The 25,490-nt window shown below is 43.3% G+C and overlaps 1 protein-coding gene across 2 annotated transcripts in view; it reads left to right on the top strand.

Moving 5' to 3' along the window:
• Positions 1–25,490, top strand: part of PTPN11 (protein tyrosine phosphatase non-receptor type 11) — a 72,242-nt gene that overhangs the window by 25,231 nt on the left and 21,521 nt on the right. The window contains exons 1-6 of one of the 2 annotated variants that reach the window (XM_044989870.1): positions 1,827–1,962; positions 8,667–8,789; positions 11,098–11,292; positions 12,525–12,717; positions 16,650–16,766; positions 17,363–17,476. In XM_044989870.1, coding sequence (XP_044845805.1) covers positions 1,949–1,962; positions 8,667–8,789; positions 11,098–11,292; positions 12,525–12,717; positions 16,650–16,766; positions 17,363–17,476 — 756 coding nt within the window. In that variant the 5' untranslated portion in view covers positions 1,827–1,948. Of the gene's footprint in view, positions 1–1,826; positions 1,963–8,666; positions 8,790–11,097; positions 11,293–12,524; positions 12,718–16,649; positions 16,767–17,362; positions 17,477–25,490 lie in introns of those variants that run through there. The other variant, XM_044989871.1, reaches the window with a different exon arrangement.

Below are 25,490 nucleotides of genomic sequence, written 5' to 3'. Positions count from 1 at the left end.
AAATACAAGTTGGGGCTGCAACTGCATGACTGCCCATAGAGGGAAGTGGAGAGAGGGGCAATAACCAGCTTCTCATGCCCAAGGCCAGAGCCACATGGTGACTTGGGGCTTTTACATGCCCTACAGAGTCCCCAAGCTGGCCAGGCTCAGATATGATTTACCGCAGGGAGCAGAGACTGGAGGCGAAGGGAGAATCCCCGTCCTGTGTGTGCCTACCGCCCATACGATCCGATCTGCCGCTGGCTGGAGCGTCCTCACACGTTTCAGAGCAAAGGCTTCAAGCCGGGCTGGGGCTGCACTTTACAGGCTCCCAACCGCTGCTCTGGCCGAGTCTGGTCACCGCCCAGGGAAGGGGGCTCCTAGGATCGCCCCCCACCCGGGGAGTTATTCAATCCATTACGGAGGCTGCCGGGTCCCCATAGCGGGCCATCCGCGGCCTACCGTCCCCGGAGTTACCGGGGCCCGCGAACCCCGCACATACGTGCCCCCCCGCGTGCATCCGGGCCCCCCGGAGCCACCGAGCCGGACCCGCGGGCCCTTCGGAGCCGCCTCACGGCAGATGGCGGCAGATAGTAGCTACCGCTCCCCCGCTATGAGCGCCGCCCCTCCGCCATTCTTACCTTCCTAGAAGGGAAAGGGAGCAATATCCGGGAACCCGGCTCTAAAGCGAGCCCAGCGTCTGACGTCACCCCGTCCACTCCGGGGCACGCTGGGAGATGTAGTCTGTGGCCTGTAGCGGTTTCTGGCTGCCTGTAGGTCTCACTGCGGAGCGGAGGAGGGTCAAGATCTGGGTCAAGGGGAGGACACTCTCGCCCTCTGGTTATAGAACGGGGTAGTGGGAGTTGGTCACGAGTGGGACTGTCTGGATTCTATCTTGGCTGGGGTTGGAGAAGAAGGTATGTGATGTGTTGAGTAGTTACAGGGCTTGTGGGTTCTGTTCTTGGTTCTGCAGATGACCTAAGGGCCCCCCCCTCCCCCCCAATGTAGCAAACAGCCAAGTGTTTAACTTCACTACCTGGAACTTGTGAAAGTTAAGTTTGTGTAAATCTGCAGAATTGGGGCCCTGATTAGTAATAGGCCTACACATGTCAGCGTCGTGGTTCTATATACTTTAGTTTCCCCATCTGCATATTATGTCAAATAGCTACTTCGCAGAGTTGTATAAGGTGACACTATTGACTTGAAAAACACAACTGTAAACAAAAATTGTACCTACTCTTATGTGTAACCCCCAATTATAAATGAAAGAGATCAGAGAAAAATCTTTCATTTTAAGTTTCTTTGAACTTTTGAGAGCATTTTGAATATAGTAAAGTATTTTGTTGATGGTTAGTTGCGCTTCCCCTCTCATGCAGTAGGATGGATGACTCCCGCATGGGAGTAAGATGCCGTATATTTTTGGAAGAGGATTTTTTTTTGGAATAACACTGTTTAAAAAAGGATCTCGATCAGCAAACTGATTTTTTTAAAACAGTCATTAAAATCAAGTGACCAGTGTCCCCTCGGATCATGTCTGTACAAGATCTAGATGAAAGGTGCTACTTGAAGTACCATGTGTTACCATGGGACATTTAAAATCTGATCCTGCGCACGCGGAGAGTGCTCAGAAGAGGCACCTCCGGGTGCATGCGGAGCTCCTCTAAACCATCCAGCCATCCCTCCCTGCAGCTGCCCCGTGCCCGCGGAGCTCCCGGGATAAGGAGATGCAGCCAGCAGCAGAGCCGCAGGCCAGGCCGCCCAGCGCGCGCCAGCAGGGCCCCGCCCCCACCCGGTCGCGGGCGGATGACGTTGGCAGGCTGCGCCGGGGTTCTGTGTCGCCGCGGCCTGGCTGCGGCTGCTTCTCACGCTCCCCTCCGGGTCCCCCAGGCCGCGTCCCGCCGGGGGAGGGGCCCCCCCGTGAGAGGCCGAGACTCGGGGGGACGGGCAGCTGCAGGCGCCGCGGGGGAAAATGACATCGCGGAGGTGAGGCGGGGGGGGCCGGGGCCACCTGCCCCTTTCACTGTGGGGGGCGGGGCCCCATCTTCCCCCGGAGCAAAGGGCCCGGCGGTGGGCGGCAGAGGCTCCCCTGGGGCAGGGCGAGCCCCCGGTCCCCCCCCTTGGTGCGGGGCCGCGCTCTGCTGCGGTTAATTAAAGGGCAGCAGCACCCCCCCCCCGGTGTTCTTTGGTGTAGGCGGGGGCCCTCCCCCTGCAGATCACAGTTCAATGTGTTCAGCGACCCAGTCAACGGTCCCTCTGGCGATCCAGGATATGGAGAATTCACCCCCTGTGGCAGTGGCATTAGCAGCAGATGCATTACCGAGTGTGCGGGTTTGTGAATTAAAACGTGAAACAGCTTCTACAGTTATTAAGTGCAGGCTGATGTTTTAGGTGCCTATACGTGTAGTTTAGCATCGTACAATCTACTTCCAAATACCTGCAATATTGCTGGATTTAGAATTTGAAAAACTCAGTTCAGTTTTTGTTTGTTGTAGATGTGTATGTCTTTCCGCATCTCATTTTTACTTTGTAGAAGACTCTTGTTTATACTTTGTCAGTACATTTTCCGTTTATTTTCTTTTATTCACTCTTTTTGGACTGGCAGTCTATCACAATAATTGAATTAAAGGAGCACTATCAAGATAGAAATATCATATTTAAATTTTACCTGTATTTAATTCCTTTGATTATGAAAGCTGACAGCATTTTTTAAGATCTGATTTGCTTTACACTGTCTGTTTACTTTTTCTTTTTCAGTTCAGAATGATGAAGCTAGATTATCAATTTCATTTCAGGGTTCTCTTCCCTCCTAGCACCATATTATTGTGTTTGGATCTCCAGCAGCTTGGGTAGATATTTAAAGTGGGAGGGAAATTTTAAAATTGAAATGGGACGGTGGAATCTTAAGTATTTCTTTTCATATCAGTTTCAGTGACGCTTTCCCACCCCCCTTTTAAAATAAAGTCTAAAATACATGTGCCTGCATTAAAGTACCCATTTTACAGTCTTTGCTCGCTGTCTGACTCTTGAGAATTAGCCCTCTTAGCCCATACAAAAGTTAAAATTAAAAGGGGTTCATGAGAGAGAGTGAATAAAGATTAGAAATACAGACAAACCAGTGAGCCTGTAAGTAGGAATAATTGAACTAAAACTCACAGCTTTCCCAATCTGTCTAGTTGTGTCAGCCAAAACCCAGAAGCACTCTAATCTGTTCTGCAGTCAAAACGGAGATCTGAGTAGCCCAATCATGAAATGGAGAATCATATTGATTTTGTTTCTCTTTTCAAGGTGGTAAATCAATACTATGCTCCTCTTCCCTCCCTCCCTCCAAAATTTTGCTGACTATTCAAACTCTAATCAGAAAAGAGAAATACACTGTTAATGTAGTGTGTGATTCAAGAATGTCCTAAACCTTCTGAGTTTTGCAAAGCAGGCTTTTGTACAGTCATACCCTGATTCTCCAGAATATTTCTTTATCTGAAACAAGGGCATGTTCCCTGCGCGTGCTCTCTCTCTATATATATTAAAAAAATACTCTTGGAAAAGGCCTTCTACTTATCCCCATTGTCCTTGTTGTAAATGATGATTGACTGTCTCATTGGTTATCTTTCCACAAGCATTTTTGCCTTATTGTAAAATACCAAGTAGAATGCTATGTGGCTGAAACCATTAAATCATGCTTTGGGGAACATTAAACCCTCTGTTCTCATTATAGGCATAAATAGAATATGTTGCTATGTATTGGGTTTTTGACTGTAGTATAGGCTCTTGGTCAATTTTACACTAGGAGTAACTCCTGTGTCTGCTTAGAACAGAGCTAGAAAAGGAAAGCAGAAAAAAATCTAAAATACATTTCCTTTCATAGGAATGGAATGCAAGTGAAAATCCTCTATAGGGTTTATATTACTCTTTGCTCTCCCACCAGTGTTGGAAAGGATGTGGCCAGCATGGTTCAAAAGCGCAAATGTGGTGGCAATATGCCAAACGAGGTTACCCTGATCACCAGTCCGGAACCATTTAACATAGATCACTAACACCCCCATTTTTTTCTATTTGGGGTGGTTGACAAATGCATCTTCCTACTCAAAGCCAAAAATACAAGGGTGAGAGAGCAGGAGAACCAGTTACCATTAGACCAGAAGTTACAACATGTGCAAAAACTTGATCGCTTTCGTGGATGTACCTTTTTTGGTCCCAAACCCCAGCTTTGGTGGGCTACAGGAAGAAAGATCCTCCTTTCACAATCTCTTACATGATTCCATGACCAATTTTCAAATATGTTATATTAGGGTCCCTTCTGTTCACTGAGATGTATTGTCTTTTGGCATAACTTTACATGATGTGTCTAACTAGTAATGTGGTGGTATGTATATTTGTGTACTTGGAGGGCCAGGCGTTGCAAGTAGTATGTGTGGAAATTCGCAGTGAAGTTAATGGAAGTTCTGCATGTGGCATGCTTGTAGGATTGATTCCAGTATGTTCACATTCCTGTATCTATGCTTCACTTTTTCATGTAATTATAACTAAAATTCAATAAAATCTTCACTTAGACCCCACATACATTAAAAATTCCTGCATGGCAATGTTTTGAAACTATTACTTCTCGTAGAAGTTACATAGTGGGGTGTGATTGTGGGAAACCTACATATCCAGATTGTTCCTTGGAGTACATTTTCTAGCATCCAGTCCAGTCTGGTTATTAAAATCCCAGGCAATGCGGCTTGCACTGCTTTTCTTGGCAGACTATTCCAAAGATTAATACATTTCCCCATCAGGAAACTTTTCCTGACATTCAGGCAAAATTTTCCCATTATTAATTTCATCCTAGTTCTATCCCTGTGACTCCCTGTATACCACATACAATTCTTCTTGGAGTTTACACCTTCCAGGTACTTGTAGAGTGTTTCTGTGTTCTCCACCTAACTGCTTAGTCTAGTTGTACACATTTAGGACCAGATGTTTAAAGGTGTCTAAAGATATCTGCTTTTGAAAATTGTACTAGACGCCTGCCTGCATCTTTTGGCATCTAAATACTTTTAAAAGTCTAGCCCTTGGTCAATATAATCTTTCTTCATAATTCAATCCCTCTGACCCTAAGATTTTTTTATTTTATTTTTTTGGCAGGGTCATCTTGTCTGTCATTCTGTTGCCACTTAATGGCTGGTCACCAGTGTGGGTTAAGTCCGTCTTTCATAATGCACAGTCCACATAATGCACACTATGTGTTAACCATACATTCCTCTTTTCTAAGCAAGTGTGGTGATCATCTGGGGTCCAGAAGAGGTTAAAGTTATCAGTTACTTAATTGGGTGAAAGTGAGTAGCAGACAGTCAGGTCATGTTGCTGGGTTTAGTTGGTGATGGTAGAAACTTGCCAATCCAGCTAACAGGCTTTACTCTCTTCAGTCTTTCAAGGCAACTATGTTGAATATCATGCACGTACCGTGTGTATTTTTCAAAGGAGATGAGGAAAGATGAGGTCCTGCGTGGGTGTTGAAGATCCCATGAGTCTCTTAGGGAAGAGTAGGGGTTTTCCCCAATTTTCTTAGCCAAAATGCATGTCTCGCTGTTGTGCTGATTGATTACTGCCCAGAAGCAGCTGCATTTCAGTGGTATTGCATATTTATAGTTTGAAGAGCTTTGAGGTCTTTCAGGATCATGAGCATTGGATAAATGTAAGATTATCTGTCAATTGATTAACTCTTGTCTGTTGTGATAACGCAAAGTACTGTAGTTGGATTTTTACTTATATTTTTCTGGTTTGAGCTATACTCAGAGTAGTTTATTTTTTTGGTGGCTCTGCTAAAGGTGAAATATTCTGAAAGGGGTTCTCTTGGTTAGATAGGATATACACAGGCAGATCTAAGGTTCCCATGTAGAATTACTTCCTTTTTAAGTTGCACTTGTGTACCTTTACTTCTAATTTCCATGGGTATATTAGCTAGACTGACTCTGTTGGGGACTTGGCTGTTTTGGAAGCTCTAAAAGTGTCCAGAGTATTCTTTGGGAAAAATTTGCCAGAGTAGGGAGTATGGAATATTACATTATTGGAATAATGATAACAAGTCTTCCTCAATTTAAGCTGCCTTTCAAGAATTGCTGAACCAGTCAAAAGAGCTGCCCTGTTTAAACATGCACTTGCGCAGCTTTCTGTTATGGCAGCTTACTGTGAAATGTGGATTTATGTTGGGAATAATCAGAAATGCTATGTACATTTTTAGTTATAGTATTTTTATAAGTGTAACTGAGCAGATTTCTGCCAAGCAGCCAAGTGTCTGTATTGCTGTGATGTTTTGCTTTACTCAGGGAAAAACTGGGTTTTTCAAGAGCAGTGGATTCTGCTGCTTTCTCTCAGATATGCTGTTTAAGTCTATAATCAAAGTGCATATGTCCAGGGGTGCATGATTTATAGCGGTTACAAAAATAATGAAGCCTTTCAAATGTCTAGGAAGACTTCAATTTCAAGAGTTGAGGTGAAAATAAAAACCCAACAAAGTAGTCTGGCAAAGCCACTGGAGTCAAATAGTTGCACGCTGTTTGCCCAGCATTTTGCATTTCTGTGACAGTGCTGTATTTTGTTCTGTGTTCTGTCTTGGCCATCTGGGTGGCAGTGGAGGCAGTCTTGCTTTTAGTTTCTCAGCTTTTAAAACATGTCTGGGTAAATTGGGAACTCTCCTCAGACATCTGTTTCTCCATTGCTCCAGTTCTACCAGGGTAGTGGTCCCCAACCTTTTTGGTCTGGCGGGCACCAGATTACGAGCCGCGGAGGACCATGGTGGCGGACGAGCATCTGCCGAAATGCTACTGACAAGCAGCAACGTCAATAGGCGTCGCTGCCGAAATACTGCCAACAAGCAGTATCATCCAGAGGTGTCGCCGCCGAAATGCTGCCGCCGCTTCTGGATGACACTGCTTGTCGACTGCATTTCGGCGGATACTTGTCTGCCGGCCAGTACGCGGGCACACTTAGATGTCCCGGCGGGCGCCATGGCGAGGACCCACTGTACCAGGGGAATCAGACTTACCTTTTGGACCAAAGCATAATGGAAATAGTAGATATTTACAGCTATAATTAAGTTTCTGTTGTAACTTTCTGGAACACCTTTTGGTAGGAATTTTCCATGCTCAGTCTCTGCATGAAGGTGAACTCATCTAAAAAGTGGGTTTTTTTTAGTATCATCTTTGTTTCTGAATTTTTGGCAAAGGAGCTGATCTTATTAGTATGTGTGCAATTTTTATGTGTCTTTAATATACATGTCGGTATTGATTCAGCTTCCAGCCTATATTTCCCTAAGCCACTTACTTGTGAGAGAGCATCCTTTGGCCTGTACAGGGGAGCTATGGTGGAGAGGGAGATAATGGATAGTGAGGGCTGATGCAAACCTCAGATTTTCTCTTCAGTTGATTGCATTGATAGTATAATAATCCTAGTCTCTCCTTAGTTCACCAAGCATGTGCCTGGATATCATTTCCAGTTATCTAAATCATAGAATCATAGGACTGGAAGGGACCTCAATAGTCCATCTAGTCCAGTCTTCTGCACTCATGGGAGGACTAAGTATTATCTAGACCATCCCTGACAGGTGTTTGTGGCCAGTAGAGTTGCTGGTCATCTTAATGTTGCATTACTTCTGTATTGTAGCAGAAGAATAAAACTTGTACGACGATACGGAAAACATGGACTTGTTAACTAAATCACTACGAATAAGTCTGCTGAAATGTAATGCCATAGGTGGTGATGCTGAACTCTTTAGTTATAGATATAGGCCATATATGGTTCTCCTCCGGCGAGGTCCACTGTTTTAGTCATTCAGGAGGCTGCTTGTGGGTGGTGAAAACCAATATGATGTTCCTCTGTGTTTTGTATTTTAAGAGTGTGATATTTTAGGACCATAGGAACTGACAGACCAGATCAGAGCATTGCTCCATCTAGTCAGGTAGCCAGTCGCTGGCAGTGGCCAGTACCAGATGCTTCAGCGGAAGGTGTAAGAGAGCTATATTTTGGACAATTGTGGAATAACTTGTCCACAAGGGAAGTTTCTTCCTGACTCCCCGTCATCAGTCGGTGATCGATTTATGCCCTGAAGCATGAGGTTTTGTTTTATTTTTACTTTTTAAATAAAACTGTCTTAGTGTTACTTTGGATGTTTTCAGTATTCTTATGTGTCTAATTTTTTCTTCAGTTCTAATAAGCTGTAGACCTCCATGGAATCCAGTGGCATCGAGTTCCACAAGTTGTGTGTATGCTGGTGGTGAAGAGTGCGTGTTTTTGTTCTTATTAGTTGTCTTTCAGTTTCATTGAATGTGACTTTGCTGTTGTTATGAGAGGATAAATATGAGCGCCTGACTTCCCTGCTCTATACCATTTGTTTTATATACTTTTTATCATGTCTCCTCTGAAATAAACAGTTTCCAATGGTGTGGCTAGAGTACTTTCACTTATATGACATCTCTTATCAGAGGATCTTCATGCTATGTAGAAGAAAACCTACTTTTAACTGGTGACATGAAAAGTACAAGTTAGAATTATATTGAAATTTTTTAGATGATTTTTTTCAAAGCATAACAATTCTTTAAAATCCAATATTGCATCCAGTGATTTTTAATGTTATCTGATATTTGTGTGGCAATGTGGCATCAGCTAAAGAGAGATTCCGGTTTTAAATTATTTTTCTTCTTTATCTTGTGTAGATGGTTTCACCCGAATATTACTGGAGTAGAGGCAGAAAATTTACTGCTGACAAGAGGCGTTGATGGCAGCTTTCTGGCCCGGCCCAGTAAAAGTAACCCAGGAGATTTTACACTTTCTGTTCGGTAGGTGAAGTGTTTGAGAGGCTCTGTCCTTAATACCCACTTGGACATATAGAAGTCTCCAGTTGCCGTTGTTCTGTGGAGAGCAATGCTGTTTGGGTAGAGAGATGAGACTTTTGTGATCTACATGTTCTTCTCTATTTCTGACTTCTGGGTCTGTTATGTTGATAGTTTTACATTTTCTTCTGCATAGGAACCCAAATGTCTTTGGTTTTCCAAGTTGTGCAGAGCTTGGAAGGCTGTGGATCCTGGCTCTGTAGTGAGCCAGAAAGGTAGAGGTGAAGTGGCAACCAGTTCATAATTTCTCCATTCCCTACCCTTTTAAAGAAATCCATTAGGGTTCCTGTCCAAAAAGTAGCAGAGCTGACAGCATTAGTAAGATCATGCAGGTAAGATCTGTGCTCCTTTATACTGCATTCTGTCTTCTCTTCTCCCCCTCATCACCCCGTTAGCTACACTGATAGTACTTAAAAACTTGCCAGTTACCTAAGGCTACGTCTATACTACCCGCCCGGGTCGGCGGGTAGCGTTCGACTTCTCGGAGTTCGATATATCGCGTCTCATCTAGACGCGATATATCGAACTCCGAACGCGCTCCTGTCGACTCCGGAACTCCACCACCGCAAATGGCGGTGGCGGAGTCGACGGGGGAGCCGTGGACTTCGATCCCGCGGCGTCTGGACGGGTGAGTAGTTCGAACTAAGGTAGTTTGACTACCTTAGTTCGACCCAGTGTAGACCAGGCCGTAGATAGATATTTGCAGTGTAACTTAATGCCAAAAATGTGCTTGGCACTGTTCAACACAGCATGCAAATATAGTTTTTGCCCCAAGGAGCCCACCCCCTAAAAACCCATACGTGAAAGGGTTCGTGGAGAAAATCCAAAGGAGGGAATAACATAATTTTTCTTCCCTCCGTAATGTCTCACTTCGTAGGGATCGCAGAAGAAGTGAGGGGGATTTGAATGAGAATAGGATGGTGGCTTGTCAAATAGAAAGAGATCATTCCACACACACTCAAAATACTTTCCTATAACATGAATAAGGAAATATTTGAGGTACTCTTGTTTGTTAGGAGAAATGAACAAGTTTTTAAAGGCAACTCAAGTATTCCAGCTTCTAAAATGCACCTCTTGGAGCACATGTCCTCTGAGACAATGTGGGGATGGGGAAGGGGAAAAGGGCATGTCTGACACTTCATTGTTGCCTTAGATTTTAAGGTAGTCTTAGTGGAGCTGAGTCAAGGGAAGGAGACCTCATCAAAGATCTCTGCATTGGAGGGGTGGCTGAAGTTTCCTGACTGAGAATTCCATTTAAGTCCTACCTAGGGTGGTCTTAGGATGGCCGTTGATCTCTGCTCGTCATTGATATTAGTGGCGGTAGAGGCAAAGTGCTTACATAAATGGCTATCCTTGACTGATTGTAGGGAGCAGACCTGTCTTTAAGGGAAATCCCCATGCTGGGGAACCATGTTAGGATGTCTGGGTTGCTCCTTGAACGTGACAGTTGGAGTCTGTCCAGCCTTTCCTAGAGCCTGACTGCTATACCAGGCAGAGCTGGACTCCACTCTGAAGAAAGTGGTAGCACAGAACCCCTAATGAGGCATCTTGTGAATGATGAAGACTTCCCTCCGTCATGAGAATTGCGTATAGAGGACAGGAGGTCTGTGCAGCTTCTATTGGACAATGTGGGTATATCTGCACTGCAAAAACAGAAAAGCCCCAATGGAAGTGAGTCTCAGAGCCCAGGTCAACTGACCCAGGCTTGCGGGACTCACGCTATAGGGTTAAAAACAACAGTCTAGACATTTGGGCTCTGAGACCCAGGGAGGGAGAAGGTCTCTGAGCCTGGGCCCCAGCCCAAGCCCGAACGTCGACACTGTTTTTAGCCCTCTAGCGTGAGCCCCGCAAACCAGGGTCAGTTGACCCGGGCTCTGAGGCTTGCTGCCGTGGGTCGTCTTTTGCAGTGTAGATTTACCCTGTGGGCTCATGAAGACTGTTATGGTTCAGTGGAGCCATTAAGTAATTATGGAATGAAAAAAATCTTATTTCTATACTGACTGTTAAACAACCACTTCCTCTTCCTGTAATCCTTGATGCTGTTTCATTGCCCTGCTATTAGATGTATTGTTGCTTCACTCATAGTGTGCAGTAATTTAGATATGCTACAATTCATCTGCTGGAAGGTGACTGACATATAAAGCTGAACTACTAAAATTTCCAAGCTAGTAGAGTGGAATATTTTAAAGTGATTGGTTTGAAATTGGCGAACTTGTGTAAGTTGCCCCTTTTTTTGTGTGTAATAAACATTTAGGCGAAATGGAGCTGTCACGCACATCAAGATCCAGAACACAGGAGACTACTACGACCTGTATGGAGGAGAAAAATTTGCCACGTTGGCTGAGTTAGTCCAGTATTACATGGAACACCACGGGCAGCTCAAAGAAAAGAATGGAGATGTAATAGAGTTAAAATATCCACTGAATTGTGCTGATCCTACATCTGAAAGGTGAGAGAGATAAATAGTGGTGAAAATATGGAGTCCATTCTCCTTTCCACGTATGCATATAATCCCTATTAACCTTAAGGATTTGCTTTTACTCAGTGTAAGTAAGGGTGGCAGTACCTTTCCTTGCAAGTAGTCCTACTGTTTTCTGTGGCACTACTTGCAAAATAAGCTATTACTTAACTTGAGTAAGGGTGGGAGAATCCAGACTGAAGAGGATAGACCCTATACATTGCAGTAACTAAAACAAAAACAAAGTAAAATACGCAACCCACTTTCCTATCCTTTTTGGAAAATTTCATTGGTTGCAAAAGCTTCAGAGAATTATTTGTGTTACTGCAGTGACTTCAATATATATTTCAGAGCATATTTTTATCCTGGTAACGCTGTATTGTATGTGGGTTTAAGAAAACAAAAGTCAAATGCAAATACACAGATTGCTGAAACTGACATTTTTAACAAGACAGCACTGATCAGTAAGATCTCAGACTTTGAATACTTACTAAGGAAGTATAGCGAAGGAACTCTTCAGAAATGAATGTAGTTAGTTGTCTTTGGAAACTGTAATTAATTAGTCTTGACCCATTATTCAGCATTACGGCCAGTAGATGTCAGTTTATTCTCAGAAGTGAAAAGCAGGGAAAAATAATAGAACCACGCCATCATAAGGTCTGATGAAATTGTATCCATAGTGTCTAAGGAAAACTTTCTGTTAACATAAGAGCACTGAATTCATGCAAATGCATAAAATAAGCAATGGCAAAAAATACATGAGAGAATTTTGAGGTATCTAATTGCAGTAACTGAAATTTTATTAGAACCCACTTCAGTTCTTGCTGACTTTTCTCTTAGGATTTCTTTCTTGTGATCTGTATAGATTTTTATTAAGCAATGGTGGCCTTCTTCCAAGGTTTAAATGCATAAGAATTGAAGTATCTTAATCAGTTTTCTGTGTATGCAAGTTCTGTTTTGAGAGTTATTTTGTGCATAATGTTTCATTACTTCTGAAGTATTTCTGTATGTGCGAACACACGCCCTCTCAATTCATATTTTTTCTAAGTTTGTACTTTTCTAGGTTTTTGGGTACCTTTAGCGACACTTGTGGCCCTTGAGACCTCAGTTTAGTATGAACATTTTGGCTTGTTATAGCTCTTTAAGCCAGCTGGGCCCAGTCATGGGTACAGTGAGGAGAAGGGCAACTATATTTATTTTATTTTTTTTATTGTGAATTTAAGGTGGTTTCACGGGCACCTTTCTGGAAAAGAAGCTGAAAAGTTATTAACAGAAAAAGGAAAACATGGAAGCTTCCTTGTGCGAGAGAGTCAGAGCCACCCAGGAGACTTTGTTCTTTCAGTCCGGACAGGAGATGATAAAGGCGAGAGTAATGATGGGAAATCGAAAGTGACCCATGTCATGATTCGGTGTCAGGTACAACAAAGCCGGAACTTCTTGACTGTAAAGGCTTCTTTCCTGGTTTGCATGCTTATTCTGTCAGGAGAGGCATTACAGACTTCTCAATACTATTCAGTCCACTGATTTTGGTCAGACAAAGCTGTATGTACAGCATATTGTTTGTTTGCTCAAACTGACTTCTTTGCTAATTTCAAGAATTCTATTAGCATTTTATTTTTTTCACTGAATCGTGCCATTGCATATCTATATTGCTGAGGAGCTTCTAGGAGGTTTCCCTTTGACTGCATCAAGAGTCTGTCTCAAAGCCTCTGCTCATGTAGCCTTTCACATTCATGAATCTCTCTTAAGCTTGTTGCATTCTTGTCTTGCTAGTTCTCTTTTTATATAATAGATCTGAGAATCCATTCAGGTGTGTGGGGGGTTGTAGCTGTACTATGGAGGCTGGTTATTTTGTCTTATTCATAATGTCTTTCCATAATAACAAACAAAATACAGTAAATATTTAATTCAGGGAAACTTTGTCCTACAGTTTAAACTTCAGATAGGGTAGTTTGCCTTTACTAAAGAATGTTTAAACTATCTGATGCCAGGATTAATTCTTGATGGCTATTTTTAATCTCAAAACATTTTAATGTGTGCCCAAGTATTGGTGTTAAAGGGTCAAATCTGCTGAAAGTACTTTAATCCTTTTTAGAAAATACAGTTCTTGTAATATCTATAGTTGTCTTTTAAAAAAAAAAAAAAAAAGCAAAAACAACCCTCCCCACATGCCTAGTATAGAGAAATCAGGAATTTGGGGTGGAAATGGTGCAACTGAGTGAGAGTGCCTGCTAGAGGTTTTTGTGGTTTTGGCTGTGCATTCAGTAAATGCCGTCAAAATTTCAAGGTAATTTCCTGCCTTTATTTATAGAATCATAGAATCGTAGGACTGGAAGGGACCTCGAGAGGTCTTCTAGTCCAGTCTCCTGCACTCAAGGTAGGACTAAGTATTATCTAAACCATCCCTGCAGGGGTTTGTCAAACCTGCTCTTGAAAATCTCCAACGACAGAGATTCCACACCTTCCTAGGCAATTTATTCCAGTGGTTAACCACCCTGACAGTTAGGAAGCTTTTCCTAATGTCCCACCTAAACCGCCCTTGCTGCAGTTTAAGCCCATTGCTTCTTGTACGATCGTCAGAGGTTAAGGAGAACAATTTTTGTTCCTCCTTCTTGAAACAACCTTTTATGTCCTTGAAAACTGTTCTCATGTCCCCTCTCAGGGCTTGGCTACACTTGCAAGTTGCAGCGCTGGTAGAGGCTTTCCAGCGCTGCAATTAGTAACCGTCCACACCTGCAAGGCACATCCAGCGCTGCAACTCCCTGGCTGCAGCGCTGGCTGTACACCTGGTCAGGTTGGGGTGTAGCGATTGCAGCGCTGGTGATCCAGCGCTGCTCATCAAGTGTGGACACACACCAGCGCTTTTATTGACCTCCAGGGAATAAGGAGATATCCCAGAATGCTTTTAACTAAATTACTCTTTGTTTTGTTATGCAGCCTCTCTTTGTTTTGTTGTGAACTCCGATCGGAGCTCCGTTGAACTGCTTATCTAAAAAAACAAACACTGATCACAGCAAACAGGAGCTATCTGTACCTGGCTGTGAACGATCAAATGAGAGGCAGGGAGTGAATGTTTGCTTGACAGAGAAACAGCGTTGGATGCAGGCTGTTTGCAATTAAGACTAAGGGTTCACGAACATTTTGTGATTTTTCAATCCAGGAAGCTAACACACAGTGTTGGCTCCAAAAATCCACTCTCTCTCTCTCTTCCCCGCTCCCTGTCACAGTACACCACCCTCCACCCCCCTCTTTTGAAAAGCACGTTGTTGCCACTTGAATGCTGGGATAGCTGCCCATAATGCAGCACTCCCAACAGCGCTGCAAATGCTGCAAATGTGGCCACACACCAGCGCTGGTAGCTGTGAGTGTGGCCACACACCAGCGCTGTTCCTGCACAGCTGCATGACCAGCGCTGTAACTCCCAGCGCTGCAACTTTCAAGTGTAGCCAAGCCCTCAGTCTTCTCTTCTCCAGATTAAACAAACCCAATTTTTTCAGCCTTCACTCGTAGGTCATGTTTTCTAGACCTTTAATCATTTTTGTTGCTCTTCTCTGGACTTTCTCCAATTTGGCCACATCCTTCCTGAAATGTGGCGCCCAGAACTGGACACAGTATTTCCAGTTGAGGCTAATGACCATGGAGTAGAGCAGAAGAATGACTTCTCGTGTCTTGCTTACAACACCTCTGCTAATACATCCCAGATTGATGGTTACTTTTTTTGCAACAGTGAGACTGTTGACTCATATTTAACTTGTGATCCGGTATGAATCCCCAGATCCCTTTCTGCAGTGCTCCTTCCTAGGCAGCCATTTCCCATTTTGTATGTGTGCAACTGACTGTTCCTTCCCAAGCAGAGTGCTTTGCATTTGTCCTTATCGAATTTCATCCCATTTACTTCAGACTATTTTCCCAGTTTGACCAGATAATTTTGAATTTTAATCCTTTCCTCCAAAGCACTTGTAACCCCTCCCAGCTCGGTATCATTAGCAGACTTTGTTCTCCAAGCAATTATCTAAATCATTGGGGAAGATATTGAACAGAACCAGACCCAGAACTGATCCCTGCGGGACCCTACTTGTTATGCCCTCCCAGCATGACTGTGAACCACTGATAACTACTCTCTGGGAATGATTTTCTAACCAGTTATGCACAGTAGCTCCATCTAGGTCAGTGGTTCGCAACCAGGGGTCCGGGACCCACTTGGCGGCCGCAAGCAGGTTTCAGGGGGTCCGCCAAAATAAACCAGAGAGCAGGAACCAGCATTAGACTTGCTGGGGCCCAGGGCAAAAAGCTGATGCCCATTGAGGGCTGCAAGCCAAAGCCAGAGCAGCTTAGCTTCACGGGGTCCTCTGTGGTGTGGGGCTCTGGGGAATTGCCTTGCTTGCTATCCCCTAATGCCAACCCTGGCTTTTAATCTCCTGGATATGCAGAAAAACAGGTGTTGTGGCACAGGTGGCTGTAGAATTTTTTTAGCAAGGGGGGGATGGCCTCTGAAAGAAAAAGATTGAGAGCCCCTGATCTTGGTTGTATTTCCCTAGTTTGTTTATGAGAACGTCATGCGACACAGTATCAAAAGTCTTACTGAAGTCAAAATATACCACATCCACTGGTTTCCCCCGCATCCACAAGGCTTATTACCCTGCCAAAAAATCTATTAAGTTGGTTTGACCTGATTTTTTTCTTGACAAATCCATGCTGACTGTTACCTAGAAGATAATAAGGTGATAAGTGTCTGCAGATCTTTATGTACATTTATCTTTATGTATATTAGCCATTTTAACATGTTTAATTATTTGAGTTTATGAAAGTTTGGGAAATAAAGTTGTTAGAGTTCTCCATGTCCTCAGTTGATCTGTTGCTAACCTCATAAATGCTAATGGTAGATGAGATAGTAACGATATTGCTGACTTGCTTTTTAAACAAGGACTACAGTACAAATACCTGTGTTCCAGGACCTAATGTTAGATTCTTTTGTGTTTTTGTTTTGATTTATTCATAAATTCACGTCTGATTCTCTGATTGTATCCCTCAAGTATTCTACTTGGGGTGAGTATCAGATAGGGGCACTGTTATCCTTTAAAAAAAAAAAAAAAAGAGTGGGGGCAGGTAACATTAAAATGTTCTAATTAGAAATGTATTACAGTCATATTCCACTGAAAAGTTGTAGCAAATTATTTTTTATCATTTCAGTATGGAATGGCAGGGGATAGTTAAATAGGTTTCTGAGTACTCATTTAAGGGATCTTGTGATTGGTTGCACATTCTAAAGAGGTAATTAATGCAGACTTTATTTTGATGATTGTGCACCTTGCTATGAATGAGCACATTTTGAATATCTTTCTTGGAAGGAGCTGAAATACGATGTTGGCGGAGGGGAGAAATTTGACTCTCTAACAGATCTAGTGGAACATTATAAGAAGAACCCCATGGTAGAAACTTTGGGCACAGTACTACAGCTCAAGCAGGTGAGCTTAGTAAATGCTAGAACTTTGATCATAAACAGTATTTAACTTCAGGACATAGAGGTGGGAAGGGTGGTGGTGGGGGGAGCTCAACCTTTTTCTTTCATTCTGTAAAGTGTTGAAAGACATTCATTCAGCGTTAAAGCCAAAAGTGAATTTACCATCCTCTTTTACAACAGCATCTTAATCTTTCAGGGTGGTCCAATGATTGGATTTAAGCTGCTATAGTTGTTTTTAGCCATCTATAAAGGACCTAATTCTCCATTTCTGATGCATCTAGAACTCCCCTTGGCTTCATTGAGAGTTCTGGGTCTACAAGGATTTTAAAATCCTGTCAAAAAGAGAGGAGGAGAGGAAGCTTAATGCACTGAAACTGGAACCATGAAATGGTGTGACTGCCACCACATGAATCTGATTTAAAACAAACAAACAAACAAACAAAAGCGGGAGGGGGCTTCAAAATCTGGAGTGAAGCCTGGGTCCTAAAACTCTGAGTGGTACCTACATACTCTGTTTAATACAGGAGATCTGTGTAAGCTAACTTTATCCTGTTCTTATTGCTGTGCTGTGGTTTAATATAAAATATCTTTCTTGATTAGCCCCTGAATACAACCCGTATTAATGCTGCTGAGATTGAAAGCCGGGTGCGAGAACTAAGCAAGCTAGCAGAGACCACAGATAAAGTCAAGCAAGGCTTCTGGGAAGAATTTGAGGTAATTTAAATGTTTCAAACGTAAAGCAGGTGTGTCTCAGCGATAGACCTATAATTTTACCACAGTTTCCCAGCTTCTTAGGGCCCTTTGCCCCTCAAATCTTTCTTCTTGCTCCCCACTCCTGTGCCAGATATTGCATCTCCCCCAGTTTGCCCATTGCACTCAGGCGTCAGCCAAAGATGAGTGCTCGAAAGGTTCCTTTTCCTTTAACCCTGAGCATTGGCCCCCACCCTGTGTCGAGCTGATACTGTGCTGGGCTAAGGTAGACATTGCTTAACAGGAATGGCTGGGATGTTGGCACCGACTCCTGTTGTCTTTCAGTGGGAATTCTTCTAGGCTCTCTTGAAAGTCCCAGAGACAATAATTTGGCATTTCTCTAATTCTTCTTATGAGAGGATTTCAAATTACTTTACAAAAAAATTGAGCCTTGTGACATCCCAGTGTGGCAGGTAATTTTTTCTGATGGGTAGAGAGAGGCAGAGGTACTGTAGTTTGTCAGTGGCAGAACCCAGGAGTCCTGATGACCAGTTCCCCACTCTAACCACTAGATGACACTCCCTTCCTTACAAGTGAAGTACAAACAAGTTTGGTATTAGATGGCTGGTTAGCAACTGCACTGGATGTAATAGTCAAAATAGTGACTTTTGTTTATGCTTTTATAGGATTTGACTGTGATTTTCAGAGGCGCCTATGGGAGATAGGTGTCCAACTCTTATTGAAATTTGATAGGATTTGGGCATCTGAGGCCTGGTCTATACTAGAAAATGAGGTTAGTTTAACTATGTTGGTCAGGGGTTTGAAAAATCCACACCCCCTGAGCAGCATAGTTAAGCCGACCTAAGTTCCATGTAGATAGCGCTAGGTTGACAGAAGAATTTTTCCATCGATTTAGCTAGTGCCTCTTGGGGAGGTGAATTACATATGCCGACAGGAGAACCCCTCCCATTGGAATAGGTGCTGTCTACACTGCACCACTGTAGCATTTTGTAGACAAGCTCTAACTCTACACAAATATTTAATTCGCAAGAAGCTGGGAAGTGAATACCCTGCACTAGCTTGCCATGGTCTAGTTGTCTGTGTGGACTCTGCTGGCCTGTATTAATAATTGCACTTTGATGTACTCCCATTTCAAAGAGGACTAGATCAGATTGTTGATGTATGTCATCGGGGACAGCTAGTCTGCGGCTGGCTAGCGTAGGGTAGATTGACATCCCATCTTGCTGTAAGCTAAGTGTTCATGCAGACAGCCTTTTGATTCTTTTTTTTGAAAATCCCTGCTTTTCTCTTCTGCAGTAACTGCACTTTGCATGGAGAAAATTGAATGCAGTTGTTCCCCAAGAAAACTCTCTGCTTAAATTGCCAGTTGATTTGAAAAGATTTTTTTAAAACCATACTTGATGGCAATAGAAAGTTTCCAGTTTCTTTAGATTGGAGACTGCATTGTTTTTACAACTACATGGTGTTAGCCAATGCATATATGTTAGGCGTAGGGCATACCATATTAATATTGTATTACATCCAACATGTGGGCAGTTAACTGAATTGTATTATGTCCTTCCCACAGTCCTGTCCACTTTGCTCACTTATGTCAAGAGATGTATATCCCACAACACTCTGCAAAACAAAATGTAGCTTTTGGCATTAGCAAATATAAAGCCTGTCAAAGGCAAGATATATTTGTTCTGTGTCCTAATACAGGTACCTTCACAGGCAACTGGTTTAAAGTATCGTATCCAAAGCAGAGATAGGGAAAGATCTAGAACAACAAGTTAAAGAACTGGTACAAACTGGGTTGAATCTTAGGTGACCTATAAAGTGCTTTCTAATTTGTAAGCAATTGTGTTATAAATATAAGAGGGTTTAGGGGTGTATTTCGAACCACACTTACTGTGTAAGGTGACCTGAACAGCGCTGTGAGAAACTGCTTCCCAGGAAGATTGGTATTGTATTAACTTTTTTTCTCTTTCTATACTGTTCTGCTATTGATTTCAAGTATAAATTGGCTATATTTGTGTAGTCAAGCAGTCGTCTATGCATGTTAAGTAACAATGGTCTTGTAAAAATAGAATCCAGGATAATCTTTCACATAACTCAGCTTACTGGAAATTTCAGGAGAATCCATAAAGTTTTTGCTTAAGCGGTTATATGCAGTAGAACAAAATGTCATACCTGAATTTATGCCCAGTAAATACTAGTAAAAATTTCCAACATAGCCTGTTGCTTTTTCAGTGTTCCTTTTGGTGGTAATAAGAAATGGATGTGTGAATAGTGATATGGCTGCAAATGGGGAAAATAATCCATTTAAAAGCTGGCCCATTCAGTTTTTTATATTATACCCCTTTAAACTGAGGGGAGAGAAATAAGCAATTTAGGAAACAAAACTCCCCAAGTGTTAGTGTGCTGATCATGGCAGGATCGTGAGGGATAACTGGTCAAACACACTCACTGCAATACAAATCTTCCTCCCCAGCTATTTATATAAAACTCTCTCTTGTCCTTGAATTCATTGCTTCTTTGACGCTCACATTTTGGGAATGCTAAAATAAAACTACTGCAGAGGGACCCTTTGAGCCATTTTCCAGGTTAATTTTAAATAGTGTTGGGATGACAGCTGTATAATCTGTATGCTTTGCTTAGGAATTTATTATTATTTTGTTTGGGTGCAACCCCTCCATCTGGAGCTAGCATTACCACCATCTTACCAGAAAGAGAGTAAGGGGGGCATCTCTTCCCCTCCATGCCATAGTGTATGCACCTTCTACATTTTTAATAGCATCTGGTGCTGGTTTCTTCCTTTAAAAAAAACAAAAAAACCAAACTATTGATTTGAGAGTGATTCTCTATACGTAAATTACCAGTTTCAACAGTATTCCCCATTTTTCCCCTCAAACGGAAGAAACATTAAATATAACCACTGTATACCATATCCCAAACCACAGTGAGACATTCCTGGCTCCAAAGCTTTCTCTACCAACTGGAGTGATTCAGGAACAAAGAGGAAAAGAGTGGAGATGATAGCCGCTTCTAAAGGCCCTGGTGTAAATGTAGTGAAATGGTTCCCGTAAAACAGGTTTATATTGACGAACTTCCTTAACTGATTCTGGAATATATATTGTACCACCAGCAGATGGAGACAGGAAATCAAGGAATCCTGTGATGTCAACTTCTTTTATAAAGAGGCCAGTTCCAGCTGCATAATACTGTTTGAGAAACTTCTTGAACACTCTTGGGGTTTGAGAGTGGGTGGGGAGAGTAACTACCGTTTCTCAGATAATGAGGATATATTTGCAAATGCATTCACTAGCTGAATAAAATCCGCATGATGATTATTCAGCCAGCTGGGCTTCATGGGAGAATTAAACAAATGAAAAGCACAAAGGAGCGTCACTAGCTGAGGTAGGAAATTGCTCTCTACCAACACGAGAGTGAAACAAACAGTTTGTTGGTCTTGCTCAGACAAAGACAAGAGGAAGAAGGAAACAGAGTTTCTGGTCACCATTCTGTCAGAGTTGAGTGTCTCCTCTTCCCACAAATTCTCTGCCCTCTGCAGTCAGAAAAGGGACTGTCAATAGAATTATCTCAGCTGATCACTGTAATGAGGGAAGGTGGAGAGAGAGGATGCAGCCTTGGGTAACTAGGGCCCAGGAGATATAAGGATCCGTGTATCAAACTGTGTATCATTGGCTTCCATACAGAACAGACAAATATGCTCCACGTAGCTAATGACACAAAGTAGGCAAACAGCCACATTCTGCTCTAGCTAAATTTTCCATGTGGATGTGACCAAGAGCATGTATGCAGAACCGTGGTCAGTGGTATACTGCAATAGCTGCCATATCGTAGCATTTAAACTGTGTTGCATGTGACAGCTACATGACTTGGTTTGAACCCACAATAAATTGGCTGAAGAACAAAAACATGTGTTGCAGTTAGGGGACTCTGAGTTTACCCTTCCGGTACTCAGACTTCACTAGCAAAGGTCCCAACGCTATTCTTGATTTCCACCTCCCCCCACCCGTTCTAGTTGGTGCTGGCTGATGAGATGATTTTGGTGGTGGTATTATGTGGATTAATGTCTAGCTGCCCAGGAATGGAAGAGACTGGTTTCCGCCCTGTGTGCCAATATTGGTGCAGGAGGGATGTAATGTAATGTATCCAGAGGGATAAGCATTCCCATACAGTGTCCTTCTGAATATATTGTTGACTCATCTATGAAACCACAGAGCTAGCACTGTTAATGTACCTCTTGCTTCTCCTTCTGGCCTGGCCTGAGATGATTTGTGGCTGGTGGAGTACTGGAAGGGAAACTCATAATGTACCTGATTCATTGTGGCAGGCCCTTGGAGAAATGGGGCAAATACATGCGCTGACTTTCCTGAATGCATATATTCACCGGGAAGCCAAAAACTTACGAAAGGGGAAAAAGTTATAAAACCAGAAAATCTTTATTGTGAGCTATTTTATTGTGAGCTTCTTCCTTTCACCTTCACTGCCTTTTGGAAATTGCTGTATTAATCCTAAATGTGTCTACAGTGTCATGTGGTGGTCTCTGAAATGAAACCATCTCATAAAATGTTAATGTTGCTGTTTAATTCAGCTCTGACAGCCATTGGTTGTCTATCTCTGTGCAAGACTCCAGGATGTCCATGAAACTCTGCATGTACCATTTATGGTCTTACTACCCACATAGTGCTTATAAATTACTTTCTCTTTAAGTATATTTAAGGATGTAATCCCTCTTTTCCTGTGAACTACTGCATGGAGATGTTGGCAGGGTTCCTTACTCTTTTGCTTCTGAAAAAAGGCTTTTTGGTGATTTTAGTGCTTGGATGGTCTAGTGAATTGAGAACCTTCATTTATTATTGCAACCAGATTTATTATTGCACTATGTACAACTTTAATGGGCTAGCTACAGGTCAGTGCTGCTTATGGGTCTCTCCTCAGGGATGCACAGAGCAATAATAATGAATTGTATGGATCAAGGACATGTTTGTAGTCTTTCCCGTTTGAATCCCATGCTGAAAGAATCTGGGGGCAAACTTTCCTTGCAGATTATAAAATGGACACAGTTAAATGTGCAGTTACGGTAGCGTCAAAGTGCTAATTATACACAAGGTGTTCAGTGTAATTGGCTTATTCAAGCACCTGAAGAATCTTGCAGTATGCCAGGCACGTGTTATCAGCTGAAGTGAACCTTCTGTAGAACTTTGCACCATAAATGATTACTACTACTACTACTTTGTACTAATACAGCATCTTCTGTTCTTGGCACTTTGCAAACATTAAGACACTCAACTCCCCTATGGAGATCTTATCTTGATTCTAAAGATGGGGAAACTGAAAGGCAGAGAGGCTCAGTGACTTGTTCAAGATAACACAGGAGTTTTGTGCTGGAGTGGGGAATTGAATCCAGGTTTCCCAACTCCTAGGCTAGTACTGTAACCACGGGACCACCCTTCTGCTCACTTGAGCTATGTCACCATTTTCCCATCTGTAAAAAGGGGTTAATAATACTTGCCTCCCTTCAGAGGGATACCTCAAGGCTTCCTTAAGGTTAAGCATATATAGCACTTTTCATGCAAAACCGTAAGTCCTGTTCCTGTGCTGTGTGCTAATTTTGCTCTCTGGTCCTATTGTAGCACATGTCTGCCGTGATTATTTTTATTCTAGTGTGGCATGCATTAAGATGAGAGAATGGTTTGTAACAAGACTGTAATATCCTTTATTTTCAGGATGTTTCTTCTTGTTATCACCTTCCGGTTTTCATCTAGAGTTGCTCATAGAGGGTCTTTGTTAGTTTTTCTCTTAACACTCACTCCCAGTCTTCCCTCGTTATTTAGGATTTGCCTGGCTGTTGCTTACAAAAATCCACTCCTCTTCTCGAAAGCTTGTGTTGTGGCAATGCAATATAATCTCTGGCAGCTTGTCTCTGGGACTTCCCAGCAATATTGCTACATACGGGTAGTGCCGGAAGTGGAGGAAGAAAGCCAAATAAGGCCCAAAGGAATCCAGTTCAGGTAGAGAAGTCCAGACCACAAAGTGCCACACTGTCTTTATAGAGTGCTCAAATGGTTACCAAAGTTAATTGTTGTTTGCAGTGTGGTTGTAGCTGTGTTGGTCTCAGGATATTGGAGGGACAAGGTGGGTGAGGTAATATCTGAAGAAGAGTTCTGTGTAGCTTGAAAGCTTGTCTTTTCACCGATGGAAGTTGATCCAATAAAAAATAATATGTCGCCCACTTTGTCTCTCTAATAGTTAATTATTAGCGGCATTAAAAATAGTACCAGGCTGCTAAGCAGACTTTCTCTCCTCCCTTGAACTCAGCAGCTGGGAGAAATATAAGCAAGTATCTTTCCACTGCTTGCATCCGAAGAAGTGGGTATTCACCCACGAAAGCTCATGCTGCAAAACGTCTGTTAGTCTATAGCAGGGGTCTCAAACTCAAATGACCCCGAGCGCCGCATGAGGACTAGTGCATTGGCCCGAGGGCCGCATCACTGACACGCCCCCTTGCTGCCCCTGGCCCCACCCCCAATCCACCCCTTCCATGAGGCCCCGCCCCTGCCCTGTCTCTTCTCCACCTCCTCCCCTAAGCGCGCGGCTCCCCGCTCCTCCCCCCTCCCTCCTGGAAAGTGCTAAGCGCCACCAACAGCTTTTTCAATGCACTCTTCCAATCCTTGAAATATGTCACGTCCCGTTGTGATACCCTTCAGTGGCATTAAGTCTAGCAATTCTTCAGTTATATTCAAATTGCAGTCCACACCTCTAATGAACACTGCACACTGTGCGGTATCTGATACATCTGTACTCTCATCAAGAGCAATTGAAAATACTTCAAAGTCTTTTGCCATTTGAATCAATTGTTTTTGCACATTATCAGCTAAATCCGTTATCCTGCAGGCAACTGTATTTGCAGGCAAGCTTATGCCTTCAAAAACTTTCTTCCTATCAGGACATAAAATTTCACTGGCCTTCATAAGACATTCTTTTATGAATAAGCCTTCTGTAAAAGGTCGCAATGATTTAGCTATCATTTCGCTTATCACAAAACTTGCTCTTACTGAATCTTCGCTAGACTTGTTAATCCCTGAAAATAAATTTCTTTGCTTGGCAAATGCTGCTTTAAGTTGCTGAACTTTTTCCTCTCGGATTTTTCCGGTGAATGCATCATATTTTTCACGGTGCATCGTGTCATAGTGCCGACGCACGTTATACTCCTTGGGAACAGCAATCGTTTGCTGACAAATAAGGCATTGAATTTTATCTTTTACCTCTGTGAAAAAATATAAATTCTCCCATTTGTCTTGGAAAACTCTCTTTTCTTCCATGAGTGTTCTTTTTTTTGACGAAGTCATTTCCAAGCAGTTTTAATAAATATATACACTCAGTAATGCACCTCACTCAAAGGACAAAACACGTACTTAGATTTACTGCCTAAGGCTCTGGGAGGGAGTTTGGGTGGGGGAGGGGGTCTGGAGTGCAGGCTCTGTGCTCGGTGCAGGCTCCAGGCTGCAGCAGGGGGTGGGGGTGCAGGCTTTGGGACGGCGTTGGGGGATCGGCGGGGGTGCTGGGGTGAGGGCTGTGGGGCTGAGGGTGAGGGGTTTGAGGCATTGGAGAGGCTCGGGGCATTGGAGAGTCTCAGGACTAGGGGAAGGGCAGCCTGCCCTGGCCCTAGTGCAGGGGGGCGCTAGGACCCTGCGGCAGCAGGTGATGCCGGAAGCCGGCATAGGGAGGAGGAGTGGAGTCAGCAGGCTACCGGCAGTGAGGGGGCAGCAAGTGGGGGCTGGTAGACACTGGGGGGAGGCGTGTGGGGGCGGCAGGTGGGGCCAGGGGAGAGACCCGGCCCCAAACATTGGGGAGCAGCGCGCGGGGAGCTTAGGCACAGAAAATAACTCGGGGAGGGGGGCGGGGGTGAGGGGAGTTTGGTGGCGACAGGAAGTAACTGGGGGAGCTCCGCGGGCCGCAGGGAAGAGCTCCGAGGGCCGCATGCGGCCCGCGGGCCGCATGTTTGAGA

Source organism: Mauremys mutica, chromosome 16, assembly GCF_020497125.1.
Source record: "Mauremys mutica isolate MM-2020 ecotype Southern chromosome 16, ASM2049712v1, whole genome shotgun sequence".
Taxonomy (NCBI): Eukaryota; Metazoa; Chordata; order Testudines; family Geoemydidae; genus Mauremys; species Mauremys mutica.
The sequence above is the reverse complement of the archived record's forward strand: the minus strand, read 5'-3'. Positions and strand labels throughout refer to the sequence as shown.